Here is a 17,773-nt window from a genome sequence, read left to right on the forward strand (position 1 = left end):
CAGGCACGGGTGGGGTGAGGATATAATACTTTATTCACTAACACGGGCCGAGGGAATGTAGTGATGTGGGGTGAGCACTGTTTCCAGGGACCCCGGCAGGGGATTCTCCCTGTCTCCCAGTTCCAGGGCAGCCGGGCCTGCCGTCCCCTCAATTTCCCAGACCCGGAGGCCGGGGCGCAGGAGGAGCCTGGGTTAGTGCAGCCAGGTCGAAGCCCCAGCGCGCCCCTCCGCAGCCCTGCGGGACTCAGCTGCCCTCGCACTCCGGGCAGCGCTCGGTGGCAGTGGCGGCCGTCGCGCCAGGAGGCAGCTTGAAGTCCCTGCCGCAGCCGGCGCAGATATACAGGCGGCGCCGCATGTGCGCGCGTCGGTGGCGAATGAAGTGCGAGCTTAGGCGGAAGCGGCGGCCGCACTCGGCGCAGGGGTAGGGCCGCTCTCCTGTGTGCGTGCGCGCGTGCTCCGCCAGGTTGGAGCGGTGGCCGAAGCGACGGCCGCACACAGCGCAGCGGTGCGGCTTCTCGCCCGTGTGCACGCGCCGGTGCTTGGCCAGCGCCGAGCTCTGAGCGAAGCGCGTGCCGCAGTCGGCGCAAGCGTAGGGCCGCTCGCCCGTGTGCGTGCGTCGGTGGCGCGCCAGGCACGAGCTGCCGCCAAAGGCGCGTCCGCAGTCCGGGCACGCGTACGGCTTCTCGCCCGTGTGCACGCGCAGGTGCTGTGCGTAGTTGGAGCTCTGCGCGAAGCGGCGGCCGCAGTGCGCGCATGCGTACGGCTTCTCGCCAGTGTGCCGCCGCCGGTGCTGCCGCAGGTTCGAGGCGGCCGAGAAGCGCTTGTCGCACTCGGGGCACTCGTAAGGCCGCTCGCCCGTGTGCGTGCGGCCATGTTTGGTCAGCGCCGACTTCTGCGAGAAGCGCCGCCCGCACTCGGTGCACGCGAAGGGCCGTTCGCCCGTGTGCGTGCGCGCGTGCTTGGCCAGCGTGGAGCGGCGCGCGAAGGCGCGGCCGCAGTCGGGGCACGCATGGGGACGCGCCGGGTCGGCGGACGGCGCGGGCGCCTCGCCCGGGACCTGCGGGGAAAGGGGGATAGGTCAGCCCTTAGCGGCAGGCCCCGGAGCCAGAGACCTGGGTCTCCACAGGCTGCTCCGTCTGTGAGCCTCAGTTCCCCATCTATGAAATAGGAAAGGCCACGGTGCTGCCTCGCAGGATGGCTGTGCGCATCCAGTGAGATAATGCGCGTAAGGCACACATCACAAAGCCCAGTGGCGTTCTAGCTATTTTTATTAATTCAACCAATATTTACTGAGGGCATGCAGTGTCCTAGACTGTTCTAGGCACGGGGATTCCGCATTAAATAAAAAGCATTAAGAAATTCCTGCTTTCAGGAATAATGGATAAGGAATGCTGGTATTGGGGATGCTACAGATTTAAACAGGGTTGTCAAGACACTTTACCGATATGATAACATGAGCAAAGACTTAAAGGAGGTGACAGAGCAGGCTACGTGGATAGCCCTCTGAGGAGCACTGCAGAGGGAATGGCAAGGCGCAGAGGCGGGAGTTGCCTGCTGTTCCAGAAATGGCAAGAAAAATTGGTTTAAAGCAGAATGCATGATGGGGGGAGTCACAGATGTAGTGGTGGAGGAGGTCTCTTGGCATATAGGGCCTTGTATTTGTTATATTTGGCTTTTTTTTTTTTTTAAGAGACAGGGTCTTGCCGTGGCCCAGGCTTGGTCCGGAACCTCCTGGCTGAAGCAGTTCCTCCTGACTCAGCCTTCTGAGTAGCTGGAGTTACAGGAACATACCACTGTGCCTGGCTCTGGCTTTTAACATAAAGGAGACAGGGAACTGTAAGAGGAGATGTCAGAGGGCTTTGAGCAGGGAAGTGACCATATCCTACACATTTAAAAAGGCTCCCTCAGGCTACTGGAGTTGAAAACCAAATGAAGGAGTTGGAGAGAACAGAAGCAGAAGCCCAGTGAGGAGGCCACTACAGCCACCTGGCAAGAGAAGATAGTGGCTCATACCCAGGTGACAGAAGTGGGCAGTGGATGGTGGAGGTGGTGAGAAGTGATTGGCTTCTGGATCTATTTGCAGTGTGAGACAACAGATTTAATAAGAGATTAGATATGAGGTGTGAAGAAAAAGAGATCAAAATGACTTAAAGGTTTTTGAGCTTAGCAACTGCAAAGGTGGAGTTGCCATTTACAGAGATGAGGACGGTGGGAGGAGCAAGTTGAGAGGGGAGATCTGTTTTGGATGGTGTCACAGCTTCTTGACATATCTGGAGCTCAGAAGCGAGACCTAAACTGGAGATGTTAATTGAGAAGCTGTCAACCTATAGATGGCTTATAAAGCCTTTAGAATGAGTGGATGAGATCATCCAGGGGATGGGCAGAGAGAACCTAGGGCAGCAAGATGGGGAGAAGCCAGGGAGGGAGGAGAGCAGGAGAGGGGCATCCTGGAAGCCAGGCCAGGACCAAGTCCAGGCTCTTAATCAGCTTTGAATAGCAAACACCTATTATTTTTTAAGCAGTAAAGAAAAAGGCAAGGGTAAAAGCCAAATGTTATTCTGAGGTCTGAAATGAAAAAATCTGAAAATGAGCCAGTTTCACAAGCTCTGGCCTTCTAGAGATAAAAATCAGAAAAAGGAAAGAAATGCCTTCTAAGAGGCACATGAGGGGAAAACATTCTGGATTAACAGTGAAGAGTATTGAGGGCATATTGCTCCCTTCTTAGAAAAGAGAATGCTCAAAACCCCAGCAAAACTGATGTTAAGTATCTACTGTGGCCAAGCAATTAATTCATAACCAAATGAAGTACCTGGGGCATATTAAGGACAAGACAGTATCAGCTTCTCCCATATTCGATCTCCACGAGGTAATTATCATCATCCCCATTTTACAGATGGGGAGACAGGTTAAGAGAGAGGGACAGCAAGGCCAGGTGCAGTGGCTCACGCCTGTAATACCAGCATTTTGGGAGGCCGAGGCAGGTGGATCACGAGGTCAGGAGTTCGAGCCCAGCCTGGCCAAGATGTTGAAACCCTGTCTCTACTAAAAATACAAAAATTAGCTGGGTGTGGTGGCAGACACCTGTAATCCCAGCTACTCGGGAGGCTGAGGCAGGGAACTGCTTGAACCCAAGAGGTAGAGGTTACAGTGAGCCGAGGTTGCGCCACTGCCTCCAGCCTGGGTGACAGAGCGAGACTCCATCTCAAAAAAAAAAAAAAAAAAAGAGGGTGACAGCAGAAAATAGTAGGGCCTTCTCTTTCTGAAGCTGTAGGAGGGCAACTTCAAGGCCTTCAAGATAGTTTGTCAAAAGGTAGTGGCTTTGTGGTAACCAACTCAGAAATTAGAAAACAAGCCAGGCGTGGTGGCTCACACCTGTAATCCCAGCACTTTGGGAGACCGAGGTGGGCGGATCACTTGAGGTCAGGAGTTCAAGACCAGCCTGGCCAACATGGTGAAACCCTGTCTGTACTAAAAATACAAAAATCAGCCGGATGTGGTGGCTCATGCCTGTAATCCCAGCTACTCGGGAGGCTGAGGGAGGAGAATCACTTGAACCCAGGAAGCAGAGGTTGCAGTGAGCTGAGATCATGCCACCGCACTCCAGCCTGGGGAACAGAGTGAGATTCCATCTCAAAAAAAAAAAAAAAAAAAAGCCGGGGCGCGGTGGCTCACGCCTGTAATTCCAGCACTTTGGGAGGCCGAGGCGGGCAGATCACAAGGTCAGGAGATCGAGACCATCCTGGCTAACACGGTGAAACCCCATCTCTACTAAAAAAATAAAAAAATTAGCCAGGCATGGTGCCTGGTGCCTGTAGTCCCAGCTATGCGGGAGGCTGAGGCAGGAGAATGGCATGAACCCAGGAGGCGGAGCTTGCAGTGAGCGGAGATGTGCCACTGCACTCCAGCCTGGGCAACAGAGCAAGACTCCGTCGAAAAAAAAAAAAAATTAGAAAACAGGGCAATTTGGAAAATTAGTGACCAAGAGAAATCTGCTTTAAATAGTATCTATACTGATAACAATAGCAACAATCAATAAGCAAGTATTAAGCTTTGACAACAGTATGTATGTTATTGTATTAAATCCTCCTGTCTCCCGCCTTGAGCTGGGTGTTCTCTCTTTTGATAGCTGAGAAAGCTGAGGCTGAGGGCGATGAAATTCACATGGCCAGTGGGAGCCAGGATGGACTCAGGGTGCCCATGAGACCATGCCGTCCTTCAGGCTACACTGTTCTGAACTCACATGACCAAGATGTGACAGAGGCTGGATTCCACGTCCCTGGCACACTCCAAGAGGGATTCAAGGTTAAAATACAACTTGATACTTTAAATGGAGAAACTCCCCACAGTATGTTTGGCACCATCTGAATTCAAGGTCACATTTTCCAGTCTTGCCCTGGTTTTGAAATCTGTTGGTTTATTTCAATACATCAGCCACTGTGGAGAGAACTTGTCTCATCAGATCTACATTTTTCTGGCCCGTTTTTCCTTGGCACCCTCTTTCAGGTGACTTTGGACAGCCTGAGGGCTTCCTCATGCTGAGTTCACTGACTTCTGAAAAAGAAATTCTCCATACAAGTGCTGTTGATGTCTCCAGCCCAGGAGAAGGGGCCTTGGATGCCCGAGGAAAAATCTTGGTAAGAGGAGCTGAATCCAGCTCATTAAGATCCTCCTCTGCCCCAGTGTCCCGAGAAAGGCCAGGTAGGCTAAGTGAGATCAAATTCCCAGTATGAGGCCAGATGCAGTGACTCACACCTGTAATCTCAGCACTTCGGGAGGCCAAGGAAGGAGGATTACTTGAGGCCAGGTGTTGGACACCAGCCTGGGCAACACAGTTAGACCTCGTCTCTACAAAAAGTGAAAAATTAGCCAGGTGTGGTGGGGTGCACTTGTAGTCCCAACAACTTGGTAGGCTGAGGAAGGAGGATCACTTGAGCCCAAGAGTTCAAGGCTGCAGTGAGCTACAATCACGTGCCACTGCACTCCAGCCTGGGTGACACAGCGAGATCGTGTCTCTAAAAAAAGAAAAAAACCCCAAAATTTCCCAGCATGAGGTATGAGGTGGTATGTGGGCAAACTTTAAAAAAGTCTCATTATAATTGTTACACATTTATTTTCGCGAATATTAAAAAAACAAGATACCACATGAAACCCACAATTTCATTAGTACTATTGTTTAGATGAAGGTAAATTTATTTAACAATGTGAATCTATTTGAAGAAAAGCATTAATAAATAATGTGAGTACAATATACGCGCAATACACATGTGACTGAAACTTGGCAAATACCAGACTAGGTGATCATTAATGGCCCAAGCATGCCTTAAATTCTACAACTATTAGATTTAAAAATTAGGCCGGGCGCGGTGGCTCACGCCTGTAATCCCAGCACTTTGGGAGGCCGAGGCGGGCAGATCACGAGGTCAGGAGATCAAGACCATCCTGGCTAACATGGTGAAACCCCGTCTCTACTAAAAATACAAAAAATTAGCCGGGTGCGGTGGCGGGCCCCTGTAGTCCCAGCTACTCAGGAGGCTGAGGCAGGAGAATGGCATGAACCCAGGAGGCGGAGCTTGCAGTGAGCCGAGACAGCGCCACTGCACTCCGGCCTGGGTGAAAGAGCAAGACTCTGTCTCAAAAAAAAAAAAAAAAAAAAGATTTAAAAATTAGAATAAATAGTATTTGCACTATAACAGGAGGCTACTGTGAACATACAATGTAGTGTAATAATATAATAATGCAGGTATTAGAAGTGATTTTTGTCTTCCTGCTTAAATGTTTTTTAACCAGAGCAAACATCCCAGTTTCTTCCTTCGCCATTACTTCTCTAATTAATAAAATAACTCCCACTTGTTGGGCACTCACCATGTGCCAGGAACTGTGCTAAGTGCTTTTTACCAGTAATCTCTTTCTAAATTCTCACCGTGCCTTTGGTTAGGTACCTTAGCCCTGTTTTATATATAAGGCTCAGAAGTTAAGTGACTACACAAGGCTATTCAGCTAATAAATGGCAGAGCCAGGGTTTGAACTGAAGTTACTCATTTTCCAGAACACCTATTCTCTTAACCATCATGCAATTCTTTTTTTATTCTCTTTTTTTTTTTTTTTTTTTTTTTGAGAAAAGGTCTCACTGTGTCACCCAGGCTGGATGCAGTGGCATGATTACGGCTCACTGCAGCCTTGACTTCCCAGGCTTAAGCAATCCTCCTGACTCAACCCCCCAAATAGCTGGCGCTACAGGGGTGTGCCACCACACCTGGCTAATTTTTGTATTTCAGTAGAGACACGGTTTTGCCATGTTGCCCAGGCTGGTCTCGAACTCTTGAGCTCAATCAATCCTCCTGCCTCGGCCTCTAAAAGTGCTGGGATTACAGGCAAGAGCCATCGCACCCAGCCTCCATGATGCAATTCTAATCTCACTGACTAGAGTTTGAGGCCACTTACACAGCTTGTCTCCCTCCCCTGGCCCCTTTTTGTGGTCACAGTCTTCCTTCTTTCTGGTACAAACTATTAAACACAACCACTGTCCTCTAGTTCCTTGCTGGAGGATGTGTGGTCCACAGACCAGCAACATCAACATCACTGGGAACTTTTTACAAATGCAGAATCTCAAATCCCACTCCAGATTTTACTGAATTAAAATCCTCATTTTAACAAGACCCCTGGGTGATCTGTATGCATGTTAAAAATTAAGAAACTGATCTAGAAGAGAAAAGAGCTACTCCTGGAGAAAGCAGGGAGCAAAGGTGAAGAGGGCTTTGTGGGCTGAGACCACAAGGGGGGATGGGATAGGTGTCGAGGGGATGAAGCCAGAATGGCATAAGGTCAGATGGTAAAGAGCTTTGAATGCCAAGTTTAGGAGCTGAGACCTCACCCTGAGGGAAGCAGAAAACCACTCAAGGGTTCGAGCCAGGGAAAGATAGGTTTGGATGTGCATGGAGCCCTCTGAGAAAATCTTTCTAAAAGATAGATTGGGTTTCGATGGCAGAGGGAGAATACTCCAGCCCCGGCACGCAGCGTAATTAAGGCCCTTCTGGACAGTGACTGGCCACAGGACTGGCAATAGCTAGGACTCACTGAATGTCACCACTGGAAGGCGCTTTCGAGGTCACCATTTCATAGATGGAGAAATGAGACTCAGGAAGGCCCACAGCAAGCTAACGATTGAGCACCCTTCTGGGCACAGTGCTAACAGTTCATGGGATATGTGTGCGTAATCCTCAATTCCACCCATCTCCTCCAAATCTAGTCACCCGATGACACTTCTCAGACTGGCATTCAAGGGTCTTACTCTATTACCCCATTTTACAGATGAGAAAGCCAAAGAAAAGCTGATAAACGGTGGAGGTAGGACCGCTACATGATACCATTCACAGTCTAGCCCTGTGTGCCTTTCATGATTAGCCATGCCAGACCTTCACCGCACATACCGCTTGGCTCTAGCCAGGTTCCCAAATGGCCCCTTTTCCTCATCATTGCTGTTACTACCTTAGAGCAGGCCCTACCTGGCCTGGTCTCCCTGTAGCAGCCAATAATTCTTCTAAACAGAAAATCCAATCATGTCCCTCCTCTGATTTTTTTTTTTTTTTTGAGATGGAATCTTGCTCTGTTGCCCAGGAGTGCAGTGGTGCAATCTCAGCTCACTGCAACCTCCGCCTCCCGGATTCAAGCGATTCTCCTGCCTCAGCCTCCCAAGTAGCTGGGATTGCAGGCAGGCACCACCACACCCAGCTAATTTTTGTATCTTTAGTAGAGATGGGGTTTCATCATGTTGGCCAGGCTGGTCTCGAACTCCTGACCTCAAGTGATCTGCCCGCCTCAGCCTCCCAAAGTGCTGGGATTACAGGCATGAGCCACCATGCCTGGCCTATTTTTGTTTTTTGAGACAGGGTGTCTCTCTGTTGCCCAGGCTGGTGTACAGTGGTGCAGTCATGGCTCACTGCAGCCTTGAACTCCTGGGCTCATTCAGCCTCCAGAGTAGCTAGGATTACAGGCATGCCACCATGTCCAGCTAATTAAACATTTTTTTTTTCTTTTTGTAGAGATGAGGTCTCCCTATGCTGCCCAGGGAGGAATTGAACTCCTGGGCTGAAGTGATCCTCCAGCCTTGGCTTTCCAAAGTGCTAGGATTACAGGCGTGGGCCACCACGCCTGGCTCTTCCCATGATTTAAGGCTTCTTATGGTGCCACAGAACCTAACACAGTACGTCCTGCCCTAGCTTGCAAGGCCCCTCTGTCCCCCAACTGCCTTTCCAGTCTCATTTCCTCTGAGTCTTTGCTTTTGCTGTTTCCTCCTCCTGGAATGCCCTTCCTCCTCCTCCATGTGCCAAACCCCTGCAAAGCCTTCAAGGCCCAAGTCAAAAATCATCTCCTCTGGGAAGCCTTCCCCACTGCCTTGAGTCGTTTGCCTTCAATCCTCTGTGCTCCCACATTCACTTCCCTGATCAACCCCAGTTCTCATGGTTCAGCCCAGGCCTTTGATAAAAATGAGCTGAGCCAGGCGCAGTGGCTCGTGCCTGTAATCCCAACACTTTAGGAGGCCAAGGCGGGCGGATCACAAGGTCAGGAGTTCGAGACCAGCCTGACCAATATGGTGAAACCCCATCTCTACTAAAAATACAAAAATTAGCTGGGCGTGGTAGTGTGCACCTGTAATCCCAGCTACTCAGGAGACTGAGGCAGGAGAATGGCGTGAACCCGGGAGGTGGAGGTGCAGTGAACCAAGATTGCGCCACTGCACTCCAGCCTGGGTGACATAGTGAGGCTCCGTCTCAAAAAAAAAAAAAAAAAAAGTTGAAAAATCTCGAAAAGGATGACCTTGCCCAAGGTCCCGAGCTTTGGGGAGAAGAATAAATGTAACAGCAACTATTTCCGTGTTTATTTTGTGCCAGACACAGTTCTAACACTGTGCATGTGTTGACTCATTCATTCCTCACAACTCCAAGATGTAGGTGCTGTTATAATTTCCCTTTTACAAATGAGGAAACTGAGGCGTGAAGCGGTTAGGAAACTTGCCCAAGGTCACACAGCGGGTAAGTGATGGAGCTGGAAGTCCACCCTAAGCTCTGGAGCCTGTGTTTGTAACTTAGAGGCCAAAGGTGGAGATCAGGCAATCACAGGGCCAGAAGAGGCAGGCAGAGCTGTATAATGGGCCAAGGGGGCCCGCAACAAACACAACCAGATAGTTACTAGACTCAAAGAGGAGGCCTGAGGAGCTAGTCCCCTCCCCCAGCACCCACCGGGCCCACTAGGGGGCAGCAGAGCATTCTTTCCTTGGGAACTGGCTCCTGGGCAGGAAGAATCGAGTCCCGGCCCCTGCAAGCTGGGTCCCTGGAGCCAAGCCCTCTGCTGGGACTCAGGGCTGCTCGGGCTGGGGGCAGACAGAGTCCTCTGGGGTTCTGTGAAGCGGAAACGTATCTGGTGGCAGTTAGGGTCTCCGGGGGGAAATTTAACTCATATTCTGATCTCAAAACCTTCAAATACCCTCAGAATAAAAGCCAGACTCCCTGTGTGGCCTGCCAACTACCCCCACTCATCCACACTACAGCATGACCAAACCACCCACCCTCACTGCTGCAGTGCACTACTCACTCGTCTGAGCCTCTATAAGGGCCATTTCTGGCTGGATGCAGTGGCTCACACCTATAATCCCAGCACTTTGGGAGGCTGAGGTGGGAGGATCACCTGAACTCAGGAGTTTGAGACCAGTCTGGCCAACATGGCAAAACCCCAACTCTACTGAAAATACAAAAAATTAGCCGGGCGTGGTGGCACATGCCTGTAATCCCAGCTTCTTGGAAGGCTGAAGCAGGAGAACCACTTGAACCCGGGAGGTGGAGCTTGCAGTGAGCCGAGATCGTGCCACTGCACTCCAGCCTGGGCAACAGAGCGAAACTCTGTCTCAAAACAAAACAAAAAAAATTAGCCAGGTGTAGTGGTGCATGCCTGTAGTCCCAGCTACTCGGGAGGCTGAGGTGGGAGGATCACCTGAGCCCAGGGAAGTCAAGGCTGCAGTGAGCTGTACTGCACTCCAGCTTGGGTGACTGAATGAGACCCTGTCTCAAACAATAACAACAATAATAATAAAAGAGCCATTTCCTCTGCCTGGGTGCATCACCCCACTTCCGACCCCAGACTCCTACTAGTCTCACATAAGCCATCCTTTTACTAACTTTGAGACCTGTGGCCAGTTATCAAACTGCCCTGGGCCTCAGTCTCCTCATCTGTAAAATGGAATAAATGCTACCGACATCATAGAATTGAGGTGCTTAGAACAGTGCCTGGCACACAGAAAATGCTAGGCAAGGGTTACCTATTGTTACTGTTGCTGTTGAACTAACCTGACCTTTCCCCGACCTCTAAATCTGAGTTAAGTTCCCACTTCTAGGCTTCATCTTGTACCTGCAGCCATCACACGGGATTCTAACTGTGTGGTTACCCTTCAGTCTAACATCAAGCTCCATAGGGGATCCAAGGACGAAGTTTAATCTCCTGCACCCAGCAGGAAGGCTGGGACAGTAGGCATGACTTTTGTATGATGGAAGCCCAGGCAGTGGGGCAGAAGGATGGGCCAATCCTGAGGTTTTAGATCTGAGATTCTGGGAAAAGTAGGGGCAAGATCCCTGGCTTCTATCTGAGGGAGGCTGGGCCTGGACCAGGTTTGGGGACAGTGGGCCCCAGGGTGTGTGTGACACATACCTCCTTGTTGTCCATGGGGATCTTGAGTTTCACCACCTCATACTTCTCCTCACCCTCATCCTCCTCACCCTTCACCAGCAGCACCATCTCCTCCTGCATCTCTTCCTCCTCCTCTTCCTCTGCCTGCTGTTCACCAGGCATCTTGGTGTCCTGAGGCGGGGAGCTGGATCAGAAGCTCAGGACCCGCCCCCCCACCCCCCACCGTGGCCCTGGACGTGGCCCAGCAAGGCGGTGCAGCCCTGGCTTCTCCCGCCCTGCCCTGGTCTCCGAACTTGGTCCTCTCCCGTCCACGCCAGCCCGGCCCCACGCTCTGGCACAGCCCCGTAACCAGCTCCGAGGGCTCCCGTTCACCCCACTCATCCCGGCATTCAAGGCCTTGAACAGTTCGAATCTCCAGCCCCCGCAAGTCGCCACCATCCTTACGCTGAGTCACTCCCCAGCGCCCGGGTCGGCGACCTGGAGCTCTGGGGCACGGGCTGGAGGCGGGATCGGGGCGGAAACCCCGGGGAGGGGGTGCGCACTCACCAGCAGAAGGTTCGGCGCTCGCGGTGCCCCAGGCCTGGGCACCGGGCGGTTGGGCACTCAGCGAGGCCGCGGCTCCGGGGGCGGGGAGGGGGCGGGGCCGCAGGCACGGCCGGTCATTGGTCCGAGCATATAGCCCCACCCCCCTGGGGCGGAGCCCGAAGGACCCAGGCGTCCGGCCCAAACGGCTCGGAGAGGGCGGCGAGCTCAGACCTGGCGTCCTCCGGAGTCCCCCAGACTCCCAAGCACCTGGAGCCGCCCCAGCCCGGCGTTCAAGGTCCTTGCAGCTGAGTTCCAACCTACCCTCGCGGCCCGTCTCCTGGGGCCGGCTCGGAGGTCTCCGCTGCGCCCAGTGCCTCTGCTCCGCCCGAAATAGGCCACGTGCGCTCCCGCCCCGGCCTGGGCCTCTCGCTGGCGCCCCGCCTGGAGGGCGGACCCTGTTGCCTCCTCACTTCTTCCATTCCTTCTTTATCTCCTCTGCCGTCTTTTCTCCTTCTTTCTTGGCGTCGCCTATTCCGCTGGCCTCTGGGATATCTTGCTCCTTGAATACATCCTAACCAATTCAACATCCACCCAAGCTACCGCTGTCGCGTCTTGCGTGGGGTGCTTACCATGCGCCAGCGCTGTTCAGCGTCTGGGTCCTGATCCATTTTACAGATGAGCTCACTAAAGTTCAGGGAGGTAAACTGATTTGCCTAAGTTACACAATAAGGATGTCATAGCATCCCTGACAACCAGTAGCCTAGGTGAACAACAGCCCAAAGCTAAATCCAGTCCACAGGGGTACCTTGTTTGGCCCGTAGGGTATTTTTACTTTTAAAAAATCGTTTCGGACGGGCGCGGTGGCTCACGCCTGTAATCCCAGCACTTCAGGAGGCCGAGGCGGGCGGATCACGAGGTCAGGAGATACAGACCATCCTGGCTAACACGGTGAAACCTCGTCTCTACTAAACAAAATACAAAAAATTAGCTGGGCGTGGTGGCGGGCGCCTGTAGTGCCAGCTACTCGGGAGGCTGAGGCAGGAGAATGACGTGAACCCGGGAGGCGGATCTTGCAGTGAGCCGAGATCGCGCCACTGCGCTCCAGCCTGGGCGACAGAGCGAGACTCGTCTCAAAAAAAAAAAAAAAAAAAAAAAAAATCGTTTCAAAGCCGAGCGCAGTGGCTTATGCCTGTAATCCCAGCACTTTGAGAGGCGGAGGCCGGTGAATCACTTGAGGTCAGGATTTCGAGACCAGCCTGACCAACATGGTGAAACCCCGTCTCTACTAAAAATACAAAAATTAGCCAAGCGTGGTGGTGCACGCCTGTAATCCCAGCTACTCGAGAGGCTGAGGCACGAGAATTGCTGGAACTCGGGAGGCAGTGGTTGCAGTGGGCCGAGATCATGCCATTGCTCTCCAGCCTGGGCAACGAGAGCGAAACTCTGTCTCAAGAAAAAAAAAATTAAATTGGGATATTTCATATAAAAATAGATTTTTTTTAGTGGAATATACAAATGCCACTTCCTTTGAAAAAGCCACTTCCCTTGAAAAAGCAGATATCTAATTTTCCCATTTTATGAATGGGGCAACTAAGATTCAGAAATCATGAAGGAAAAGAGAAATAACATTCAGTAAGTGCTTACAAGTCCTATGTTGTCTCTTTACAACAGCCTGTTGGATCAATAATACCTCCATTGGACAAAAGAGGAAACAGAAGCTTAGAGAAGTTAAGTAATTTGCTCCAAGTCACACAGCTGGCAAGCAGCAGATTCAAAGCTTGTGCTCTTCTATTGCACCAAATTACCTCTCAGGAATGAAGTTATAAAATTGGCTCTTTCCCAGAGCTGGGAGAAGGGGTCAAATGCCTGGATACTCACACACAGGATCCCCAAAAGCCACTTTGCATTCATTCTCTGAGGGTTTTTTTTTTTTTTTTTTTTTTTTGAGATGGAGTCTTGCTCTGTCACTCAGGTTGGAGTGCAATGGCGCAGTCTAGGCTCACTGCAACCTCTGCTTCCCATGTTCAAGTGATTCTCCTGCCTCAGCCTCCCAAGTAGCTGGGATTACAGGCACACACCACCACACCTGGCTATTTTTGTATTTTTTGTAGAGACGGGGTTTCACCATGTTGGCCAGGCTGGTCTCAAACCCCTGACCTTGTGATCCACCCACCTTGGCCTCCCAAAGTGCTGGAATTACAGGCTTGAGCCACCATGCCCGGCCTTTCTGGGTATTTATTGAGTCCTATATACCTGTCACCATTCTAGGTATGGGAGATGTAGTAGTGAACAAAACAAATAAAAATATTGGCTCTTGTGGCACTACTAAGGGTGCAAAAAAATGTACACATGTAAAAAGGAAGATAATATCAGATAATGATAGGTGCAACGAGGGAAATCTGACAAGATGATCCAACAGGGAGCAGCTATGGTAACAGGGGCTTCTTTAATGCAGGCAGAGAAGGGGTCTCAGGATATAATTTCTTTTTTTTTTTTCTGAGATGGAGTCTCACTCTGTCAACCAGGCTGGAGTGCACTGGCACGATCTTGGCTCACTGCAACCTTCACCTCCCGGGTTCAAGGGATTCTCCTGCCTCATCCTCCTGAGTAGCTGAGATTACAGGAGCGCACCACCACAATCAGCTAATTTTTTTTTTTTTTTTTTGAGGCGGAGTCTCACTCCGTCTCCCAGGCTGGAGTGCAGTGGCGCGATCTTGGCTCACTGCAAGCTCTGCCTCCCGGGTTCACACCATTCTCCTGCCTCAGCCTCCCAAGTAGCTGGGACTACAGGCGCCCGCCACCACGCCCAGCTAATTTTTTTTGTATTTTTAGTAGAGACAGGGTTTCACCGTGTTAGCCAGGCTGGTCTTGAACTCCTGACCTCAAGTGATCTGCCTGCCTTGGCCTCCCAAAGTGCTGGGATTACAGGCATGAGCCACCATGCCCAGCCTGGATACAATATTTTGTTTGTTTGTTTGAGACGGAGTCTCCAACTGTCGCCCTGGCTGGTGGACAGTGGCGCAATCTTGGCTCGTTGCAACCTCTGCCTTCTGGGTTCAATTCTCCAGCCTCAGCCTCCCAAGTAGCTAGGATTACAGGCGCCTGCCACCATGCCTGGCTAATTTTTTGTATTGTCAGCAGAGAAGGGGGTTTCACTATGTGAGCCAGGCTGGTCTGGAACTCCTGACCTCAAGTGATCCACCCGCTTCGGCCTCCCAAAGTGCTGGGATTATAGGCGTGAGCCACCGCGCCCGGCCTGGATACAATATTTGAGATGAACCTTGAATGATGAGAAAGGGTTAACCATTTGAAAATCTGGAAGAAGAGTGTTTGAGACTGAACTGCAGAGGCCTTGAGGCAGAAGCTTGGTGTGTTTGAGGAATAGGAAGAAGACTTGTGTTGCTGGATCTGAGCATCCAAGGGAGTGAACAAGGGGAAATGTAGCAGGGGAGATGGAGGAGAGGTAGGCAGAGGGTAAACTTGGCCAGAACCCAACCTCTAGCGAAAGCAAGGCATTTCGCTCTGATTAAGAGAGAATCAATGAGGAGACTCAGCCAGGAGCCTGTCTCTGGCAGTGAAAGTCCCTACTGGAAGGAGCCTCCTGCTGTTTTAAACAGGAACTTGGAAAAAGAAGGTAAAGGGCTCCATCGATTTGCCCTGCAACCATGTACAGGTGTCTACTTGCAATACAATCTAGTTCATGTTCTTGAGGATCTCATAGTCTAGTAAAGAAGTTTTTGGGCCATGCGCAGTGGTCACGCCTATAATCACAGCACTTTGGGAGGCTGAGGCAGGTGGATCACCTGAGGTCAGGAGTTTGAGACCATCCTGGCCAACACCCCGTCTCTACTAAAAATACAAAAATTAGCCGAGTGTGGTGGCACATGTCTGTAGTCCCAGCTACTTGGGAGGCTGAGGCAGGAGAATCACTTAAACTCTGTCTCAAAAAAAAAAAAAAAAAAAAAAAAAAAAAAAAGAAGAAGTTTTTGGGGCCAGGAGCAATGGTCCATACCTGTAATACCAACACTTTGGGAGTCCGAAGCGGGTAGTCACTTGAGGTCAGGAGTTCAAGACCAGTCTGGCCAACATGGCGAAACCCTGTCTTTAGTAAAAATACAAAAATTAGCTGGGCATGGTGGCATACGCCTGTAATCCCAGCTACTTGGGAGGCTGAGGCATGAGAATCGCTTGAACCCAGGAGGTGGAGGTTGCAGTAAGCTGACATCGCGCCACTGAACTCCAGCCTGGGCAATAGAGCAAGACCCTTTCTTAAAAAAAAAAAAAAAAAAAGAAGAAGCAGAAGAAGAAGCAGCTTCTGGGCTGGGCGTGGTGGCTCTCACCTGTAATCCTAGCACCTTGGGAGGGTGAGGCAGGTGGACTGCTTGAGCTCAGGAGTTGGAGACGAGCCTGGGAAACGTAGTGAAACCCCGTCTCTACAAAAATCACCAAAAAAAAAAAAAAATTAGCTGAGCATAATGGTGCACGTGCCTGTAGTCCCAGATACTTGTGCGGCTGAGGCAGGAGGAGCACTTGAACCTGAGACGTCGAGGCTGCGGTGAGCCAATATTGCATGCTGGACTCCAGCCTGGGTGACAAAGTGAGACTGTCTCAAAAAAAAAAAAAAAAAAAAAAAAAAAAAAAAAAAAAAAAAAAAAAAAAGAAGCTTCTGATTTAAAACATATCCCTAAATATACAGTATGAGTGATATACGAAAAGGACAATAGGGTGTTCTGGCAGGAGAAGTGTGGGGTAAGTGAACAACTCTTTCGGGGGTATTAGGTATTTGGTGCTGGTCTCACTGAGAAGGTAACTGTGAAGGACCTTGAAAGATGAGTGGGTGTCAGCTGTGGTGACGCACACCTATGGTCCCAGCTACTTAGGAGGCTGAGGCAGGAGGACTGCTGGAGCCCAGGGGTTCAAGGCTATAGTGCACTATGTGCCTGTGAATAGCTACTGTATTCCAGCCTGGGCAATATAGTGAGACCTCATCTCTAAAAAAACAAACAAACAAAAACTAAAAATGAGTGGGAGTTTGCCAGATTGGCAAGGAGGCAGTAGTTTGTGGAAATATATATATATATATATAAAATTTTTTTTTTTGAGACAGGGTCTCACTCTGTCCCCCAGGCTGGAGTGCAGTGTGCAGTCACAGCTCACTGCAACCTCGACTTCCCAGGCGCAAGCAATCCTCCTGCCTCAAGCCTCCTGAGTAGCTGGGACTACAGTATTTTCTGGTGGTGGCGGGGGTTGTTTTTGCTTTTTGGAGACAGGATCTCGCTCTTTTGCCCAGGATGGAGTGCAGTGGCATGATCATGGCTCACTGCAGCCTCAACTTCCTGGGCCCAAGCGATCCTCCCACGTCAGCCTCCTGAGTTGCTGGGACTACAGGTGCGTTCCACCTAATTTTTGTATTTTTTTGTAGAGAGGTCTCACTATGTTGCCCAGGCTGGTCTCGAACTCCTGGCCTCCTGGCCTCCTGCCTCAACCTCCCAAAATGCTGATGACAGGCCTGAGCCACATCTGGCCTGGAAAGGCCTTCAGATCACAGAGCATTCTCTCCCGCCCATAGGTTTGCTGGACGTTTCTCACCTCACTTGTAATTATTTGTTCAATGTCTATCTCCCGCATAAAAACAGGTCAGGGACTTTGTCTTGTTTATCTTTCTATCCCAGTACGTAGCACACAATAGGTGCAGCTGTTGAGTGAGTAACTATCCTCAAGAAGCTCTTCATGTTTTAGGTGCTCAGAGAGGGGTTGCTTAGAGAAGGGGATTCTAACTAACCCAGGCTGGAGGGTCAGAGTAGGCTTCTTGGAGGAAGTAGTGCTTGAGGTGTTCTGACAGAGGAGATTAACAAGGGGTGGGTAGTGGTGGAGGAGCATTCCAAGTAAAAGAAACGACATTTAAGGAGCCCAGGGCTGAAACTACACAAGTGGAGGGGCTTGAGTGCCAATGAAAGTTAGGCTTTACCGACACCATGTGGAGATCCAGTGGGGTTTCAATGGGGGAGTGACATGGCCAGATGTAATTTTAGAAAGCAGGCCAGGCACGATGGCTCATGCCTATAAATCCCAGCACTTTGGGAGGCTGAGGCGGGCAGATCACCTAAGGTCAGGAGTTCGCGACTAGCCTGGCCAACATAGTGAAACCCCTTCTCTACTAAAAATAAAAAAATTAGCCGGGCGCAGTGGCAGACGCCTATAATCCCAGCTACTAGGGAGGCTGAGGCAGGAGAATTGCTTGAACCCAAGCGGAGGTTGCAGTGAGCCGAAGATCCTGCCACTGCACTCCAGCCTGGGCGACAGAGTGAGACCCTGTCTTGAGAAAAAAAGAAAAAAAAGAAATCAAGAAAAGAAAGTGGCCAGGCGCGGTGGCTCACGCCTGTAATCCCAGCACTTTGGAAGGCTGAGGCGGGCGGATCACGAAGTCAGGAGTTCGAGACCAGCCTGATAAACATGGTGAAACTCCGTCTCTACTAAAAATACAAAAATTAGCCGGGCGTGGTAGCGCGCGCCTGTAATCCCAGCTACTCAGGAGGCTGAGGCAGGAGAATCGCTTGAACCCGGGAGGCGGAGG

At 50.9% G+C, this 17,773-nt stretch overlaps 1 protein-coding gene across 2 annotated transcripts; it reads right to left on the reverse strand.

Annotated features, from left to right (window-relative positions):
- Nucleotides 1-10: 10 nt before the first annotated feature.
- Nucleotides 11-11,603, reverse strand: ZNF771 (zinc finger protein 771). Of its 2 annotated transcripts, none has more exons than XM_030798471.1 (3): nucleotides 11,521-11,603; nucleotides 10,696-10,845; nucleotides 11-1,057 (listed from the first exon to the last, which is right to left on the reverse strand). In XM_030798471.1, exons 2-3 carry the CDS (start codon nucleotides 10,834-10,836, stop codon nucleotides 245-247), a joined length of 954 nt encoding a protein of 317 aa, XP_030654331.1. In that variant the 5' UTR covers nucleotides 10,837-10,845; nucleotides 11,521-11,603; the 3' UTR covers nucleotides 11-244. The 2 variants fall into 2 exon arrangements, with proteins under 2 accessions (XP_030654331.1, XP_030654325.1); XM_030798465.1 differs by having other exon boundaries at nucleotides 11,221-11,590.
- Between the last annotated feature and the right edge of the window lie 6,170 nt (nucleotides 11,604-17,773).

This window comes from Nomascus leucogenys, chromosome 2 (genome assembly GCF_006542625.1).
Source record: "Nomascus leucogenys isolate Asia chromosome 2, Asia_NLE_v1, whole genome shotgun sequence".
NCBI lineage: Eukaryota > Metazoa > Chordata > Mammalia > Primates > Hylobatidae > Nomascus > Nomascus leucogenys.